The 18510-nt window shown below is 45.2% G+C and overlaps 1 protein-coding gene across 8 annotated transcripts in view; it reads left to right on the top strand.

Moving 5' to 3' along the window:
* The window catches only part of LOC119163853 (uncharacterized), a 129017-nt gene that overhangs the window by 62563 nt on the left and 47944 nt on the right, over nucleotides 1–18510 (top strand). Inside the window, exon 1 of one of the 8 annotated variants that reach the window (XM_075872187.1) lies at nucleotides 11996–12210. The exons of the other annotated variants lie outside the window; for them this stretch is intronic. Within the exon in view, the coding sequence (XP_075728302.1) occupies nucleotides 12165–12210 (46 nt within the window). The 5' untranslated portion in view covers nucleotides 11996–12164. Of the gene's footprint in view, nucleotides 1–11995; nucleotides 12211–18510 lie in introns of those variants that run through there. 8 annotated transcript variants of the gene reach the window in all.

Below are 18510 nucleotides of genomic sequence, written 5' to 3'. Positions count from 1 at the left end.
TTGCTCCTTTATTAATACAATTTTGTACACTGATTGTGTTCTACCTGTCAGTAGCATCATTTTTGAATGACTGAGTTAATTGTTTCACAAAAAATCACATACCGTAAAATAGGAAATCGCTACTGTAGATACGTGAATGATAAAATAAATCCTGTTTTTGAAGAAGCTATAAACGTTCCGATGTACTGGAAGAAAAAAAAATGTGTTTAAAGGCGACAACTAGGCGATGTATATGGTGTGCGTACTTACAGCCCTGTCGTGCTGCCTGGTGAGAGATGGGTAGAATGAAAATTATTCGTAGACTATCAAGGTGTTCAGGTGTTATGACTAGGACCAATATTTTTAACAACTATAATGGTTCTCTAGAAGGCTGTTGTTAGGGTCAAGACGACACAAATACACGAACTGTTAAACATATGCAGCTAACGACTATGCCACTCACTTTTAAAACTACATCTAACCCCCGAATCGGCATACGGCCAGTTAAAAAAATGAGTTCTAGGTGCGTCCTACGTATTGTATATTAGTGGTAGTAGCGTTTTCATACATGTATAGTTCATGACTCAGCGCTAAATAATCAACTAACTCATTAACTAATTAGCTAACACTTTTTATTTTTACTCAAGTCAGTGAAATATCGATTTTATGTTTTACATCACCTGAAATAATCCCCGAATCAAGCAAATCTACCTGGTTGCTTAATTTTTCCGAGAAAGAAAACAAAATGCTCGCAATGCACGAAGTGTAAAACAGACGCGCGCTAGCACGGTACTACTCGAGCCATTACCGTTGAATAAAAAAAATTATAACGCTAAAGGGGACCGTGTGTAGATGCGAAGTAGCGGGTGCTAACGCTTGCGCTGGAGGCTGCGTTGACGCTGGCGCTCATCGCGGCGTTGCGCAGAAGAGAAACCTGGAGAGGTGCAAAGCACGCAGTGACGATCCGTTGCTTTCTACTGGAACATGAACATCGCTGCTAATAGGGAATGAGAGAAAGATGACTCCAATTGGACACAGAAACCCTCAGCCCGCTTTTAGTTAACGCGCACGATGAGAATTTTAATTGTTCAACAACGCACAGAAGAATTCTCCCACCGGCATTACCTTGGAGGTCAAGATCGAGTGCCTATATATACGGGGTGGGCAGTGGACTACAGAATGGTTGTGCAGCACGAGCAGTTGATTTTTTCAGTCAAGAAACTCGCTAGCCGACGCTGCCTGTGTCGGCGTTCCGAGACGAAGGGGGAGTGTAGGAGAGGAGGGGAGGTGATGCGAATGCGCAACGGGGGTGTAAACACCGCGAGGAGGAATGCGCAGATGAGGGTGAGCGAGCATACACGCAAGCAGGCGCTGCCTGCGTCGGCATTGCGGGGCGAGAGAGGGGGAGCGTAGGAGAAGGGGAGGGAACGCGCATGCGCTGTATGGGTGGTCACGCTGCAAACCGGACAGAACTCGACCATATAATGCTTCACATCTAGAACGCGTGCTCGAGCGCTTCCATACCTTCTTAAGCTGATGCGTAGTTACGTTCCGCCGTCACTGCATAAAAACTGTACACATTCGCTTCTCAGTATACAAGCAGTATCAGGCTCTCAATGGAGCTTTGCATGGTATCTTGCAATGATCGAATCAGGTGAACGCCTGCGAGATATTGCCTAACTATGGCAGCTCAAAAAGTTCTATTCACATGTCTTTGAATAGGCCGTCTAAACGCTACTTTGGCTCATTTTTGTATTTTGCTTTAAATAATAAATAGTGCGTGAAGTTTTGCCTTGCATGTAATAAATATAACTCTCCATCCACGATGCCAAGTCCTTTTGTTAAAATGTGCGTTTACAGTGGTGAGTGGCACTGAAAGACAGAAGCAGCTGCAACACTTACTAATGTCCGTGGTTGAGAAAGCAATGTCACCTGTAATAAAATAAATTATTCAATCACCGCTGAACACTGCGTGTCTTTAGAAATGCCTAAAATATCCACTTGTGACAGTCCAATATTTTATCTAACATTGTTCTTGAAATTTCACCCACTCACTTACCCAGCGAAGAGCTAAGCACATGACAGCCTTGTTCTGACCATAAAGCAACATGCACCAGCTGTGTCAGATCAAAAACGTATTATAGTTGTGAGAAACAATGGTAGATGATGCTCATCTAACGCGCCGCACATATGAACAGACTGGTTAATGTTTCGAGAAACACTAGTATTTAAGAGTGACTAAACTACTAAATTTTAAATAAACGCGCTGCACATACGAACAAGCACTTTGTAGTAGTTCACTACTGTTTAAGCACGTCCTAATGACCGCATAAACGTATACTAAACGTCCTTAAACGTCCCTGCTTTGCTGAGTGGTGTGTTTTTTTGCATTACAATAAATTACTTGCAGCTCTGCTAGCTCTTTCGTCAAGGCTTAGGCTTGTTAAGCCTTAATATGGTTCTTCAGTAGATATGTACTTATGTAGTAATCAATCTGTACTCGTTTAGACCCACTTCTGTAAGAGCCTGTTCCGGTTTACAGTATGAATAATAATAATAATAATAATAATAATAATAATAATAATAATAATAATAATAATAATAATAATAATAAAGACTGCACGGAAAAAAACTGAGTTGCCCGCGCTGAATGTTTGTTTCGCTAGCACGCAGATTTCTCTAATGGATGTGCTCCTTACCGCCACGCTTGAGGAAAGTTCTCGAAATTTAACATGCCAAAACCACGATATTGGGAAATGCCGTTGTGCAGGCCTACGAAAACAGCTTCTAATGCACAGCATTACGCACGTATAAGAAATAAACGGCCAGATAAACCTCATCGGTACTAATATACAGTTCAGTGAAGAGCAGTGTTGTTTATTAAGGTGGGTCTAAGTCACCTAGCAGTTCAGAAATCGAGGAAAACATAACATTCCTAATCGTCTAGTGTCACCATGGCCGCAGCTTCAACTAGCGTGAAGTTGCTGTGCCTCGGTATACTACTAAAGCACTGAAGCTGGTGCGATATCACCGAATCAGATGGAAAATACTCTTTTATATTAACAAAAAAAAAAGGAAAGTAACTCACCCATTACTCACGAATAACGCTGAGCCAGAAACGGTACAGCTAGCCCCGTAATGGTCTTCTTCTTCATCTTCACTGTTGGTTTTCATCTTACATCACTTCACGAGTGATAGATTCTACATACCAGAGACAAAGGATGTGTTTAGGACGTGTCATTTGTTTCTAATACAGATTGGATGGGTATCACTTACTCTGCTTTTGTTTTCATGCGGGCAATTTTTTTCCCAACGCTCAGAGTAAGTCATAGTGGGTCTGTCTCGGTTTCCTCTGGCACTTGTAGCTTCATGGTTAAACGCATGCAAAAATTTCTTCGAGACGAGCTCTTCAACGCTTCCGCTTGTTCCGCGATGCCGCTCGTTGTGTCAAGCGCTATTCATACCGGTGTTGCGGTGGCAGTTTCGACCCTTCTTTCGTTGTACCTTGCAAACAACGATTAGTTGAAAGCCTGTTGGCGGGCCTTTGGGCCACTACTTTGACCCGTTTCATGCGCACGCCTACCGTCACCTGTTATTCTTTGGCTTGCTATCAGCCCCGTAAAAACAATGCTGGGTCAAAATTGCCTTTCAAATATTTACGGCCAATTCGCTGGCTGTGCTGTCGCAGGTTTTTCACAACGTTTTTACGAGAGACTTACAAGTAGTTCTTGTCCCTATCCAGATCCTGCCACCAGAACAAGGTCCTCACCCCGAATTTTATTGATAAAAGTCCAGGCATATTTCACGTTGCAGTTGAAGCATCATCTGTTGTGCCGTGGACAGTATCATGACCTAGTTTCTCCAGAGTAGTTGGTGGGCGCACGTCAGTTCTAAGCTGTAATGAAAGCATAGTATTATTGATTACTATATCATAATAAGTGTTTGAAGATTAGATGAATCAATTTCTGCATGTTCTTCAAGATTTTATGGACGTTTTTTAAAGTCGAGGAACGCTGCCAAAGCGACTGCCAACACTTTTTTTCTTACAATAGCACACAATAATGAAAACACTGAGGGCATACTTGGTAAGAATCGTGTATCATGTACAGCATGGCCAGGAATGAACGCAACTCTATGACGTTTTAGTAACGTGGCGGCCTATATTGTTCTCAATGGAGAGCTGTCCTCCCCCGTCTATGCAATTTCCAATTTACGGGACTTGAGGGCGGTGAAACTTGCATCTGTTTGCCCTTACCTTATAGGCATTGTCTATGAACATTTGTATTAATTCGCCGAGCAGCTCTCTACTTGCCCTGTTGCACTCAGTCACCATTGTAGGTACAAGCGCGATATCAGTGCGATGGTGCGGAATGCCTTGTGTGGTGTTGTGGTGTGGTGGGTGGTATAAACGTGGTAGTGTGAACACGACAGTGACACCATGCAACGTACCCGTCTGTTGCACAAAAGAGGACGCTGTTGGCGGGTGAAGGGATTGAGTGTGGATCGCCGACTCACTGGGTCCTGGGCGTAACTGCTGTGGCGCTTTAGCTCAGGGGGTCGTAACCAAAGTTTCTGTAGTTGAAGCTAAGTTTCCTTCTTGCTCAATACTTTCATAGTGTTCTCGCTGACCAGCGAGTGCTGTTTGTACTCGTAAGATCAGACATGCCGCATTCCACACCTGGACCAAGGGCTTTCCTCTGGTACGATTCTTTTTCACCGCAGAATACACCAGCAACATTGCTTTTGCGAAACGACATCTTTTAGGCTTCTGTGTCCCCTGTCCCAAACATTGATGGTACTATACGGAGGAAAAATTCGAAAGTCATACAAGCGGAGCTGCCTGCGATCCACCACATCTCAGAGGTCTGCCAGTTCGGCAGGGGTGGTATAGTCTGCCATTCGTCAGGCCAGCTTTGTGTTGAAGACTTTCTGAAGTGTTCTATGTTCACGGTGAGTCCAGTGAACGCATTCATCCTGCCTCTTTTAGCATGTGTGAAAGGGCTTGTGTGAGGCGTTGACGTTAACATGACTCAGTAGGAATCATTGTAGAAGTTCGCAGAGGCTCTTCAATTCTGACCCTGCAGGGCCTCCTGTAGGTGGCAACCAGAACCAAAGGAATAATATAAATGATGAAGCTCGAGAGTCTGACGTTATGGAATTCGACCCTAGATCACTGAAGCTTTCTAGATTGCCTCTATCGAAGAAACAAACAAGGTAGCTGTTCGAAACATCCAAAGAAGAGAGCACCTAAAGGACAAGGGAAACCTCTCAAAGATAGGCTTATGAAAAAGAATTGATAAATATGCCGTCCCCCGTGCTCTCCAGGCACGCACAGTAGCCCACGCTCAGCTATTGTCATTGCGGAGAGCACAAAAGTTCCTTTAGGATCATCAACATAAGAAAATTTTTTTGTGGGCTCTCTTGTTCTACTGAGGCTCCTGTCTCGCCGTCTCGACGCGTTGGCCGCTGCTAGAAATTCTTATCACGCTACGTTGGTCCCTACAGAATCCTTTGTCGATTTCCGGGACAACAAACTCATAGGCTGCTACACCGAGAACTGAAGCAGTCCATGTTTTTCGTCTTAAACCCTACTATGGCGGCTCGTCCATTTGACAGGCACCAAGACAGTGCCTTACCGGCCGAGGTAATGACACGTGAATGGAAGTGTCGCTCCATCACAAGCACTAAAATGACACCCAAAAGAAGAAAGATGACAACCTTGTTCTGGTTTAAACTGCAATACTGCGTGCTCTGCTCGGTGTTAGCTAGAGCCGCTGTCAGCGAATAAATCTTCCCCCCTTACTATAGGTACCAACTTGCAAAGGAAAGTCATGAGCGGTTCCAGCGTTAAAGGAGAAATAGACTTTGAATCAAGTAGAAGCAATCGTTAGCTGCAGCAGGCAGTCCTATATTCGTAGTCCACATACAATAATAACAGTCATAATTCAATATCGACGCCTTAAATGAACAAGTTGTTTTTCGGGAAACGTCAATGAGGGTTGAAATGGCAACGATATAACGAAGAAATGAAATCGCAGAAATAAGTGTATATTTTACGTAGAAGCAGAGAAAGTGGAGGGGAACTCGCAACAGGGTGAGGCAAATTGCTCTGATTGTACGTTCGTGAGGACGACGATTTTCCTAAGTCTGAAACGAGTGACATAATAATGTACTAAGACAGCATAGGCTGAATATTCCCGGGTAAGAATAAGGGCTCTTATGGTAATGTTTACGATCAAGTGCCACCATTTTAAACGAGATAAACTGGCCAGATTGTTTACAAACCATGCTGTGATTTGGGGTATTTGGAAAGTTTGAATTTGTTATGCAGATGGCGCCCCAAGGAACAAAGCCTGTAACTTATTCCGACCACATGACGCCTTGTAGTTACACCACAGGAAGTCTGAACACATGCCCAAAGGCGAAAATAAAAGTTTATTTCAGTCATTCGGCGAGATGGCAATTCACTCGAAAGTGCGAGGTCTGTGACATTATATATTATAATATTGTGACGGAGCGAGGTCTTGGCTTACAGGACAGCGTCCACCGAGAGTCGGCAGCCGAACAAGATGTCTGAGTACCCTCTCGTGCAAGCGCCTAACGCACAGGCGTCTTCTTCATCTTCGCTAAGTGCCACGCTTGCTCCTGTCGATGATGCACCGTAACATCACTCCCCTGCGGCGGAAGCGCCGTCACGGCGCTTAGTACGGCGGTGACGAACGAGGAGGGTGATACGGTTTCAGTCTGGAAACGTGTACAACGTCTGTCTGGAGTGAGGTGGTCGAAAAGGCATTGTTTAGGGGTGCGATCTCGTAGCTCACGTCACTAAGTTGTCGTAACACTTTGTAGGGGCCATGGTAGTGTGATAGTAGCTTCTCTGATAAACCGACTTGGCGGTTTGGTGTCCAGAGAAGTACCAGAGACCCCGGTGAGAAGTGCACGCTTTGGTGGCGACTGTCATAGCGGTCTTTTTGCTGCGCTTGCGACAAGTGCAGCCGATCACGGGCAAGCTGACGGGCTGCATGGGCTCGAGAAACGACATCGCTGGCGTACTCAGTAGACAAGGGGGCAGCCGAAGGAAGGAGCGTGTCAAATGGTAATGCTGGATGTCGGCCAAATAGCAAATAAAACGGCGAATAACTAGCTGTGTCATGCCGTGAAGAATTGTACGCGAACGTGACAAAGGGGAGTGCTTTGTCCCAGTCACGGTGATCTGGCGAAACGTACATTGACAGCATCTGCGTCAGCGTTCGGTTCAGACGCTCGGTCAATCCATTTGTCTGTGGATGATAAGCATTGGTAAGCTTGTGCTCAGTGGAGCAGGCGCGGAGAATATCATCCACAACACGTGAAAGAAAGTACCTTCCTCGATCAGTAAGCAGCTGCCGCGGAGCGCCATGATGAAGAATGACTTCATACAAGAGAAAGTCAGCGATGTCAGTGGAACAGCTTGTCGGCAGTGCTTTAGTGATGGCAAAGCGTGTGGCGTAGTCTGTCTCATTTTGCAGAATGGAGCTGGAGAGTAGCTCTTCGAAAAACGTCCAGAACAGCTGACAGACGTGTTATATGGCTGTCAAAGGTGGGCGAAAAGACGATGACATCGTCTAAATAACATAAGCAGATGGACCACTTATATCCTCGGAGAAGGGAGTCCATCATGCGCTCGAAGGTTGCCGGCGCATTACACAGTCCAAACGGCATGACTTTGAACTGGTAGAGGCCGTCGGGCGTAACGAAAGCGGTTTTTTCACGATCCATGGGGTCGACGGAAATTTGCCAATAGCCGGATCGAAGGTCGATAGAAGAAAAGTATTGGGCACCATGGAGGCAATCGAGGGCGTCATCAATCCGAGGCAAAGGGTAGACATCTTTGTGGGTCACTTTGTTTAAATGGCGATAGTCCACGCAAAAGCGCCAGCTGCCATCTTTCTTCTGAACGAGCACGACTGGGGAGGCCCAGGGGCTGGATGAGGGTTCTATTACGTCTTTAGTAATCATTTTATCCACTTCATTTTGAATTACTTGGCGTTCCTTGTGAGATACGCGATATGGACGCCGCCGTATAGGACTGGCATTACCAGTGTTGATCCGGTGAGTCACTGCAGTTGTTTGGCTGAGAGGGCAGTGGTCAAAGTCGAAAACGTCTCTATATGATGTTAGCAGACTACGGAGGCTGGCAGCTTGCACTGCAGTGAGGTCGGGAGCAATCATCTTGATAATGTCATCTGCAGGCAGAGTGTAATTGCGGCCAAGACAGGGGGATGTAGTATCGGTGTCCAAACCAGTAACGTTGCAGCTGTCAAGTGGAGATAGGGTGGCCAAAGACATGTCTTGCGGAATAACTTGAGTCAAGAGACTCACGTTGAGTAGTGGTATAACCACTGTATTATTAGCGACGGCGACAACAGTGTGAGCAAGGGTGACGTCTCGGGCCATCAGTACGTCGACTATAGGAGTGACGAGGTAGTCACCGTCGGGCACATGACGTGAGCACGACAAAGTGACATATGTAGCAGCTTGCGGAGGCAAGCGAACGTGGTGATGAGAGCGGAAACGGGGAGAATAGTCTGCTGGAAAATCGGCAAACTGCGGCAGTTCAAGCTGAAGAGCACCAGTGGCACAATCAATGAGCGCAGAATGACGTGACAGGAAGTCCAAACCAAGTATTAGGTCATGAGGACACATTTCAATGACGGCAAACTGAACTAATGTAGGATGACCAGCAATGGACACACGGGCCGTGCACATCCCTTGAACATCAGGGTTCCTCCCATCAGCGACACGAAGTTTGTGGGAAGCGGCAGGCGTGAGCACTTTATGTAGGCGTCGGCGAAGGTTCGCACTCATTACAGAAATGTGCGCTCCAGTATCTATAAGGGCAGAAATAGGCACACCGTCAACGGCAACGTCTAACAAATTTTGTCTCGTCGGAAGCGTCAAGAGAGGATTTGTGGAGGGAGTCGAAGATGCAGCGTCACCTCCGGGCGCTGCACCGTTTAGTTTTCCGGGTAGGCAGGAGCGGGGTTGAATGGAGATGACGGCCTGCGAGTCTGCGGTGAGCGAGACGACTGGCGACGTCCTGGAGGCGAACGCGACTGATGACCATGCGGTGACGGAGATCGGCTGTTGAACCTTCGGTAGATGTTTTGCGGAGAAGGCTGCACGGCAGACGCGAAGCGGGTTCTGTCCTGTCGGTAGTGAGGTTGAGATGAAGTCCGAGGTGGCGAGGACCAGCGGTAATTGCAGTAACGGACGACATGACCGATACGGTGGCAATGAAAACAAATTGGTCGGTTGTCGACGGTTCTCCACGCCGCAGGGTCGCGAGATCGGGCCGTGAACTGCTGCTCGCGATAGGACGAGGGTGGACGCCATGAAGCTCGCTGCGGGCTGGGCAAAGCGCACACCGAGGGAATACCTATGCTGGCGAGTTCTTGGCGGACGATGGCTTGAACCATGTTAGCAGTGAGTGGGGTGGTGTCACTTGCAGCGGTGTGAGCCGGAGCAGAGGCAATGGCTTCAAGTTCGCGCCGTACAATTCGGGTCACCTGATCCGATGAATCTAGAGGTGGTGGCTGTGTTCTTGCACGGTCTTCGCAAGATGATGTTGCAGCCGTATTCGGAAGGCGGGTGAACACGCTGTTAATCCGCCGGCTCTTCGCTTGCTCAAAGCGCCGACATTCTTTTATAATGGCGTCCACTGTAGAAAAATTTTTGCAGATGAGGAGGTTGAATGCGTCATCCGCAATCCCCTTAAGAATATGCCCGACCTTGTCAGCCTCCGGCATATCGGCATTGGCTTTGCGACACAACGACAACACATCTTCTATATAGGAGACGTAAGACTCGGTCGAGGTCTGCGCCCGAGACGCGAGCATTTTGTTCGCGGCCATTTTTCTTCCAATCGGCTTTCCGAACAGGTCTAGCATTTTCTCCCTGCACACTGCCCAACTCACAAGTTCTGTTTCATGGTTCTCATACCACGATTTGGCGGTTCCCCTAAGATAGAATAACAGGTTTGCCAGCATAAGAGTCGGGCCCCATCGGTATCGAGTACTCACACGTTCGTACTCTGCCAGCCAATCTTCAACGTCAACTTCATCTGGATCGCCGGAACCGCTGAACGTGCCAGGATCCCGCGGGGGTTCGAGCACAAAGGTTGTGGTCGCAGAAGGAGATGTAGTTACCGCATCATCTCCGGCCGCAGGAACACCAGGAGCAGATGCAGACGCCGTACTCTCCGTAATCGTTGTGGAATGACCCTTCAAACGTCGGCCGCTGCGAAGTTCCGTTGCGAGGTGGTTACCCAGCACGCTTCCACCAAATGTGACGGAGCGAGGTCTTGGCTTACAGGACAGCGTCCACCGAGAGTCGGCAGCCGAACAAGATGTCTGAGTATACCTCTCGTGCAAGCGCCTAACGCACAGGCGTCTTCTTCATCTTCGCTAAGTGCCACGCTTGCTCCTGTCGATGATGCACCGTAACAATATTGTTGCTATCCAGGCTATAGCAAATAAAAGTGGTACCATGAAAAAAGCTCAAAGCAACAATACTTCCAAAGGATTAATGTCCACATAGGAATAAATAATTAGGGTAATATAATTAACAGCTACATTGTACAGAAGGTGGCATAGTTCTCCTAGTATGTTTTTTCCAGTGCACACACACTTAATGTTGGTTTACCTAAAGTAAACATCCAATACAATGCTTCAATTAGGTGTATAACTACCTTCGAGTGTACAAAGCTAATACCAGATATTTCTTGCAAAAAAAGGTCGGGATCAACGGTTATACCAATTGATATGATGAACTATATAGAAAGTGTTTATTCAGTCCCGATAATCTGTGGTGAACTTGGCATCAAATGATTCTGCATTTAAATAAGAAACCACTGTATGCACATTTAGCACAACATGGCCCAAGCTTCTTCAAAGACGTGAGGTCGTTTTCAACGCCTAGTCTGATAGCACATGGCCAGCTGAACCACTCACTGCCTTTGTTTCCGACTGGAGATTGCGGTCATAGTCCAAGAAGTTGAATGTTGAGTCTGTAATAATATGAAATTACATAATTGAATGTTGAAAATATGAATTCCCCAAATTATTTAAAAACTCCAATCGAACAACTGCAGATATTTCAAGTAATGCTGATACAAAATAATATTCATATCTTTTGGAAAATTTGGTGTACATTATTTTGTAGTTTAGTGGTCGCAGCTTTCTGAGCCTTCACCAGCAACGTCTTTCGCCATCGTGGCGAAAGACGTTGGTCAAAATTTCCGGTCAAATTTTCCGGAGCCCTCCACTACGGCGTCTCTCATAATCATATGGTGGTTTTGGGACGTTAAACCCCACATACCAATCATTAACTAGACAGGTGAAAGACAGCTTCACATAAGTGACATCATTACGACATTTTTTGAAAGCAAGGCTTGGGCTTTATTCAGTGCGATAAGTACAGCACACTCATGAATTCTACCAGCAGGATAAAAACAAGGCCTTGGAAACCAGGAAAAAAAAACAACAGCCTCATCGTACAAAGCCTTCCCGCTGTGGGGTTCTTTTTTTTTTTTTGAATCCGGCTGCATGTCGCTTCCTACTTTGAAGGTGAAACAGCTTTTTATGACGATAACTCTCGCTTTGTGTCTATTATTTAGGTGGACAGGCATAATGGCCGAGAGTCGGAGCGTAGTATTAGAGAGAGATTTTTGAGCCGGTTTTGCATGAGCACTTTTCACAGTCGAGCGATAGCGTACGTTATCGTTTTTGGTGGAGATAATTTTTTCCTGCCATGCAGTATTGCACCTGTTTTTCAACGTGCAGCTTTTGCAGCGACCGCTTGTCAGCTGCATTTTAAAAGTCCTAAATTGCGAGCGTACGCAATGCAACTAGACGTTGTCCCACACTACAACCGCGTAATGCGGAAATGCCGCACAGAAGTGCTTATCGCGGAAGAATTCATACGACAGCTGCTGTACAACAAGCTACGCTGTGGGCTTACCGTAATTATTTAATCCCCTCCACGAATGGAAAGCTTCAATCTTCACCCCAACTACGACACAGTTCCTTACGAAGTCTTTGCGCTTTCATTAGGCATCACACCTGGTACTTAGATTGGCATTTCTACAAAGTCAAAGGAAACTGTGGTTTTCAACATCGTCGGTAAAGCCTATTACAACTCTAAGCATGAAAACGATGTTGATCTGCATCCTGCTCCTTGCCCTTTTGATGGGTGAGTAAAACCGTCAAGCTCGTGCCGTAGCAACAATTAGTGTGCCATATCTGGAGCATGCCGAGCATCAAAAATGCTGTCAGAGATTTGTGCTATTAAAATTACTTCACCGAACATAATTCAAGTGTACGGACATACCTGCCTTTCAACCGAGTTGATGTTACAGTGAATCAAGGCTCTACAACAGAACTGTGTGATTTCCTGTACTTATGTACCATATAGCACCGGTCATTTTTTAACGTATCATAAGTGTACTTTATAGAGGTCTGGAACATCATGACCTGCTGGGTGGCGCCGACGTCGTTTGTTCGAATGTACTTTCTATATTGAGTAACTAATACGTTCCATGGATATCCTTCTTTTTAATTCGCAACAGATAGACGACGTAGTGAACTATTGTTGTTGACTTCTGTAGGCGGTGAGACCCAGCTGCCTGTAAGTCACAGAGGAACCTTGACTTCGCCTATCATTGCTGCAAAATAAGAGGCCATTCTTGTTGATTTTTTTACCCGTAAGCAATGAGCAATGAAAAACACATGAAAGCCTTCTAATGTTTTTGAATACCGCAGTCGTCATGTAACCCCTGAGTTGTAGCTGCGCTGCGCAATTTCATTGACAATTCGCTACGTAAGTTGGTAGAGGTACAATTATGTTTAACAGTTTCGCAAGCATCTTCACATTGTACGTGGGTAATTTCACGACAACTGTTAAAGTGGTTAATCTCTCCAAAGATGAATTTATATTGAAGAAGATATAACAATAAGGGCGCACACAAATTTGTTCTACAGCATTTTCCCGAAACATTTAGGGCACCAAAATATATTGCGCATGTCACCAGCATTCCAACAGGCCCCAAAGGTGCAAACTACACCGAAAGAAAATTTCAAAACACTTTTTTTGCTTTTTTGTTTTTAAGCATTTGGTTTTCTCATAGAACAGTTCTTTATCGTAGCTTAAGAATTTTCGCTCTGTATGCATGGGTGGAATTTAGTACATTGTGGTGTTTTGGGAACTTTTCTACGAAAAGAGAATACTGATAAAATGCTCAAACTACCTATATAAAACTCTCCATAAAACATGATATATTTTCATCCTTGATTTTGTATGGGTGGGGCGCACAACCTGTGAAATCCTGAACTTGCAAAAACGCCACTTCGACCAATCTTGAGACTTCTGTAGCATTCTAAGGTGTTTGAAGAAAAGCAAATATCAGAAAGACACAAACAATTGGAAATCATTGCACCTTCGTTGACACAAACTTTAACAAATTGTTTCAGTGAAGGAAAAAAACTTGAAAGTTAGTAACACCGCTTCATTCTTTATTTGGCTAGAAGAGGAATACAAACTGAATTTTCTGAATAAAAAACTGGTAGCCTATTTGCAGCACATCGTTCTAAGTTGCCTTTCACAGCACTTTATTTCTAATCATCATCATCATCATGATCTTCTTCTTCTTCTTCTTCTTCTTCTTCTTCTTCTTCTTCTTCTTCTTCTTCTTCTTCACCACCACCACCACCACCACCACCACCACCACCACCACCACCACCACCACCACCACCACCACCATCACCACCATCACCACCACCGCCACCACCACCACCACCACCACCACCACCACCACCACCACCACCACCAGCAGCAGCAGCAGCGTCCGCTGCAGGACAAAGGCTGCTCCCGTGTTCGACCAGACAACTCGGTCCTGTGCTTGCTGCTGCCACCCCATTCTTATTCTTTTATTTACTTCAATCTCGTGGTTCAGCTCCACAGTTATTGCCAGCCCTAAGTGGACATAGTCTTTTACAACTTGTAGTGCACTATTACCTATCTCGAAGCGATGCTCTCTTCCGAGGTTGTTGTACACTACTTTCGTTTTCTGCAGATTAATTTTAAGACACACCTTTCTGCTTTCCTTGTCTAACTCCGTAATCATGAGTTGCAATTGGTCCCCTGAGTTACTCAGCAATGTAATGTCATGGGTGAAGCGCAGGTTACTAAGGTACTCTCCATTAACTCTTATCCCTAACTGTTCCCATTCTAGGCTTCTGAAAACCTCCCGTAAGCACGCGGTAAACAGCATTGGGGAGATTGTGTCCCCCTGCCTTACACCCTTCTTGATTGGTATTCTGTTGCTTTCTTTATGAAGCCCTGTGGAAACAGTTGTTTCCCTGTAGATTTCTTCCAGGATGTTTATATATACTTCATCGACGCCCTGATTCTTCAGTCTGTGCATGACGGCTGATATTTCTATTGAATCAAACGCCTTTTCGTAATCTATGAAAGCTATTCATAGTGGTTGGCTGTATTCTGAGCATTTCTCTATTAACTGATTGATAGTGTGAATGTGGTCTATTATTGAGTAGCCTGCTCGAAATCCTGCTTGTTCCTTTTGTTGATTGAATTCGAATGTTGTCTTAATTCTGTTAGCAATCACCTTTGTAATTAGCTTGTATACGAGAAGAGCAAGCTGCTCGGCATGTAATTCTTCAAGTCCCAGTCATCTCCTTTTTTATGTATTAAGATGATGTTAGCATTCTTCTATAATTCTGGGTTCTTTCTTGTCAGGTGACACTTCGTGAAAAGTGTGGCTTGTTTTTCTAACATAATGTGTCCTCCGTTCTTCAGCGGATCTGCTGTTACTTACCCGATTCTAACTAGCAGCTTTGCCTCTTTGCATTCCGTTTAAGGCTTTTCTGACTCCACCTGTTATTACTGGTGAGATGTTATCTGGGTTACAGCGAGCCCTTACACTATGGTCATGGTTGTCCATACTACTGTGAATATCTCTGTAAAACTCATCTGCTATTTAACTACTTTACCCATATTGGTAGTTACTTTGTCTTCCTTGTCCCTTAGTGCATACATCTGGTTTTTGCCTATCCCAAGTTTCCTCTTCACCGCTTTGACGCTTCCTCTGTTCTTTACAGCTTTTAAAGGTTGGAGTGTCAGCCTCACGTGAAAGAGGTCCGTGGTTCGAATCCCGGTGCCACGCAGTTCTCAACCACAATAAACAAATCCGCGTGATGATGAAACTATATTAAGAGGCCTAGTGAGGGGCCTCACCGGTGACCACCACCGGTAAAGCACTCCCTCAACAGAGAAAGATTGGCCAATCTGGTGCAGTATCTGGCCAGTACCTCCCATATGCATACGTCAATCAACCCACGGCCCTCAGTCTCTATCGGCTGCGAAGCAACTGGCGACGGCAGCGGTCAGATCCGCAACGCAGCAGAGGATGCTAAAAATCTCTGGGTCTCGACAGGCCGCCATTGGAACCTGAACTTGGCGACGTTTAACGCTAGAACCTTATCTAGTGAGGGAAGTCTAGCTGTACTATGCCAGGAGCTAGAGGGTGTTAAATGGACTGTAATAGAGTTCAATGAGATTAGGAGGACTAATGGTACTATACAGTGCTAGAGAATGGGCACATTCTTTGGTATCGTGGCTTGGCTGTCAGAAGAGATCTCGGCGTAGGGTTCCTTAGTCACGCACATATAGCTGGTAACATATAGGAATGCTATAGCAATATTGAAATGGTGGTAAGTATTGCAGTTAAACTCAATGAGAGATACAAGATGAAGGTGGTGCAGGCTCACGCACCGACATCCAGCCACGATAATGCGCTAGTTGAAATCTTCTGGGAGGACGTGAAATCGGCAATGTGTAACGTGAAAACACAGTATACTATATGATGAACAAGAGGACGCAGCATACGAAGACGCGGGTTTCGAAGCGGAAAGTGGTGACCAGGCAGAAAACGAAGGAACGTGCCAAAACAACTGCGCCCCTTTTACAGCATGAAACCCATAGCAGCAACGGACAAGTGAGCTCCTCTCGGACGCCTCCTAACATCATGAATCGAGTGCTCAGAGCCTCACGCATGCTATGGGCACCCGATGGTGGACCAGAAGGCGCGACGAAGCTTTTTGGGCCACCTCAGCATTGTTGGTACCGACCGCCAGGAATACCAAGAAAATGAAACTCTCGCTGAACACAGTGACACGATCAAGTGTCAGTGCCCTTTTTGGTACGTTTTCAAAGAACGCTTCTTGGGCGCTTACATAATCAGCCGTGACCCCCTGCTCTCAACTTAAAAAGAAAATAATACGCACGTGCAAGTCGAGTTTGGCTGCGTCTCCTCGCTAGGCTTGTGTTCTGGCTACCATGAGATCTCGTAAACTGCATTGCCGGATGCCTATATCTCTATCGGAAGACAATATCAAGATAGTGTTTCGGCCGAAGAGTAGTTTTAACTTAGGTCCGACCTACATTAGTGAGCAAAGCCCTTGTAACAGTAGCAAATCTTCGTCCAGTTCAGAGCATGCAGGAGAATATTTGTCCCAATATCTTGCAGAATATCATGGTGGCGAGCACATAGTTTAGAAAATATGCAGATAAGCACACGGGCGTAGAGGCCAGAGGGGTGAGCAACTAATCTCGCGGGAAGATGTCATAAAAATAGACGTTATGTTCACAATTATCTAGCAATACTTAAGGTGTCCTCCTACGAATAGCTTGATCGCGCAGTAAATCGTGCACTGAAGGTGTTCCGAGCAGTTGCCGGACAACCCACTTTCACGCACAAATCAACTAAACATTATTGCCTTGAGTTCATGCAACTTAGATTTTTATTTGGATATAAATATAAAAGCCAGGGTAAAGAAAAGCTGCAAATATGCTTGAAAGACCGCATGCGGAGGTTGTGAAGAGGGTCGATGTGAACGTTGCCTACAAGTTTGCGCTCTATAAATCGTGTGAACATAAAGAAGAAATCAGCTTCAATGCTAAAATAAGGCCCTTCCTTTCAGCTAGCTGTCCTCATAGTTTATTTTCAGGTCCTTGTGAAAGTCTCTTACACAAATTGAAAGGTAAAGCGCCACTAAAAGATAGTTTTCAAAACGATAAACCGCCAATAATGTCGCACATTCACAGAATATTGCACAAAAAAGAAAGTAGGAAATGAATGCGGGGCTAAACTTGTCCTGCTGTCTTCCTTTAAACTTAACAGAGTGTGCTCCATAGTTACAGGGAAGAGTTACAGCACGTTCCAGTGCTCTGCAAGTCATCGAAATGATTATGCGGAGTGTGTTTGTGGGGTGGTCCGTTTCCTTCCTAGGACGTGTGGCAGCTTGTGTATTGGACAAAAAGCGATTCAGTGAAAGACTGCTGTAACGCCCATGACACTTAACGAATAGCGAAGAAGGCACTTTGGCTCAACGTTGTTACAGATGCCGAGAAGATGAGCGCGTATGAAACAAACCCTGCAAAACACTGATTTGAAGCACCAATGGAGCGATTGGACTGAAAGGCAGATTGCCGAAGCTTGTCATACCATAAAAACTGGTGATAAGTGACTGGTGATACCACACCGACCATTGTGTTATTGCCCGAAGAGCTTGCTTTCCTGGAGAATTCCTTGTGAAAGCAATATTTGCCTGTGTGTGTTGCATTGCGTAGTTAGTTCATTAGGTTTTAAGAAAAAAACAACAACTGCAAGTGACCCCGATTTATTTCCACAAGGGGTCAGATATATTATTCACCACTTTTAATTCCGCCGCCTTAAAGCTTACTTAGGTTAGGTGACGTTTTTACATGGCGCCATATTTCATTACTCATGTAGTTTTATGACATTCACTTGTTGAACGATGAATCTGTGATGTTTTTTTTTCAAGTGATTATACAAACCCTTTCTTTCACATGTGTTCAAGTTATTTGTTAAGAGACAACATGCCCTTTTAACTGGCCTTCTTATTTTTCTACGTTCACAAGCGCTAAGCTCATCGAGATTAATGCCAAAATGCCAGCTTTCTTATGGTTCTTTAGCCGCTATCGTGGGTTGAACTTTTATTCACAGTGGTTAGTTCATGTTTCGTCGGCACATGCGAGATCTCGTTGTTCATGTTGGGTACCGTTCGTTATTTATTTTTTCGCAGCATAGCTTATCGATATGGAGTAGCGGAGGTAATACGTACATCTATCTAATCGCAGCAAAACAGTTATAACAGAACAGAACAGAGATACCAAGGTTGCTCCTGTGTCCAACTTCCTGACTGAAACATTTGTTGTTTGCTTGCCACGCAAAAAAAAACACACACAGTTGGCAATCTGCGCACTTAGTGTTTTTCGTGTTTTCTTACTAACGTATTCGTCCTGCGACGAAGTTTACGAAAGTCCAACAGCAATGAACCCACTAGTCTGCCGGAACGTCTGACACAGGTTAGTAAAAACAGACATAGTATATAAACAATTGTTCTAATAGAGATATGAGACACACTTCATAATTGACCCCGCGCCTTCTCGGTT

Source organism: Rhipicephalus microplus, chromosome 8 (genome assembly GCF_043290135.1).
Source record: "Rhipicephalus microplus isolate Deutch F79 chromosome 8, USDA_Rmic, whole genome shotgun sequence".
NCBI lineage: Eukaryota > Metazoa > Arthropoda > Arachnida > Ixodida > Ixodidae > Rhipicephalus > Rhipicephalus microplus.
This window is presented reverse-complemented; position numbering and strand designations above follow the sequence as displayed.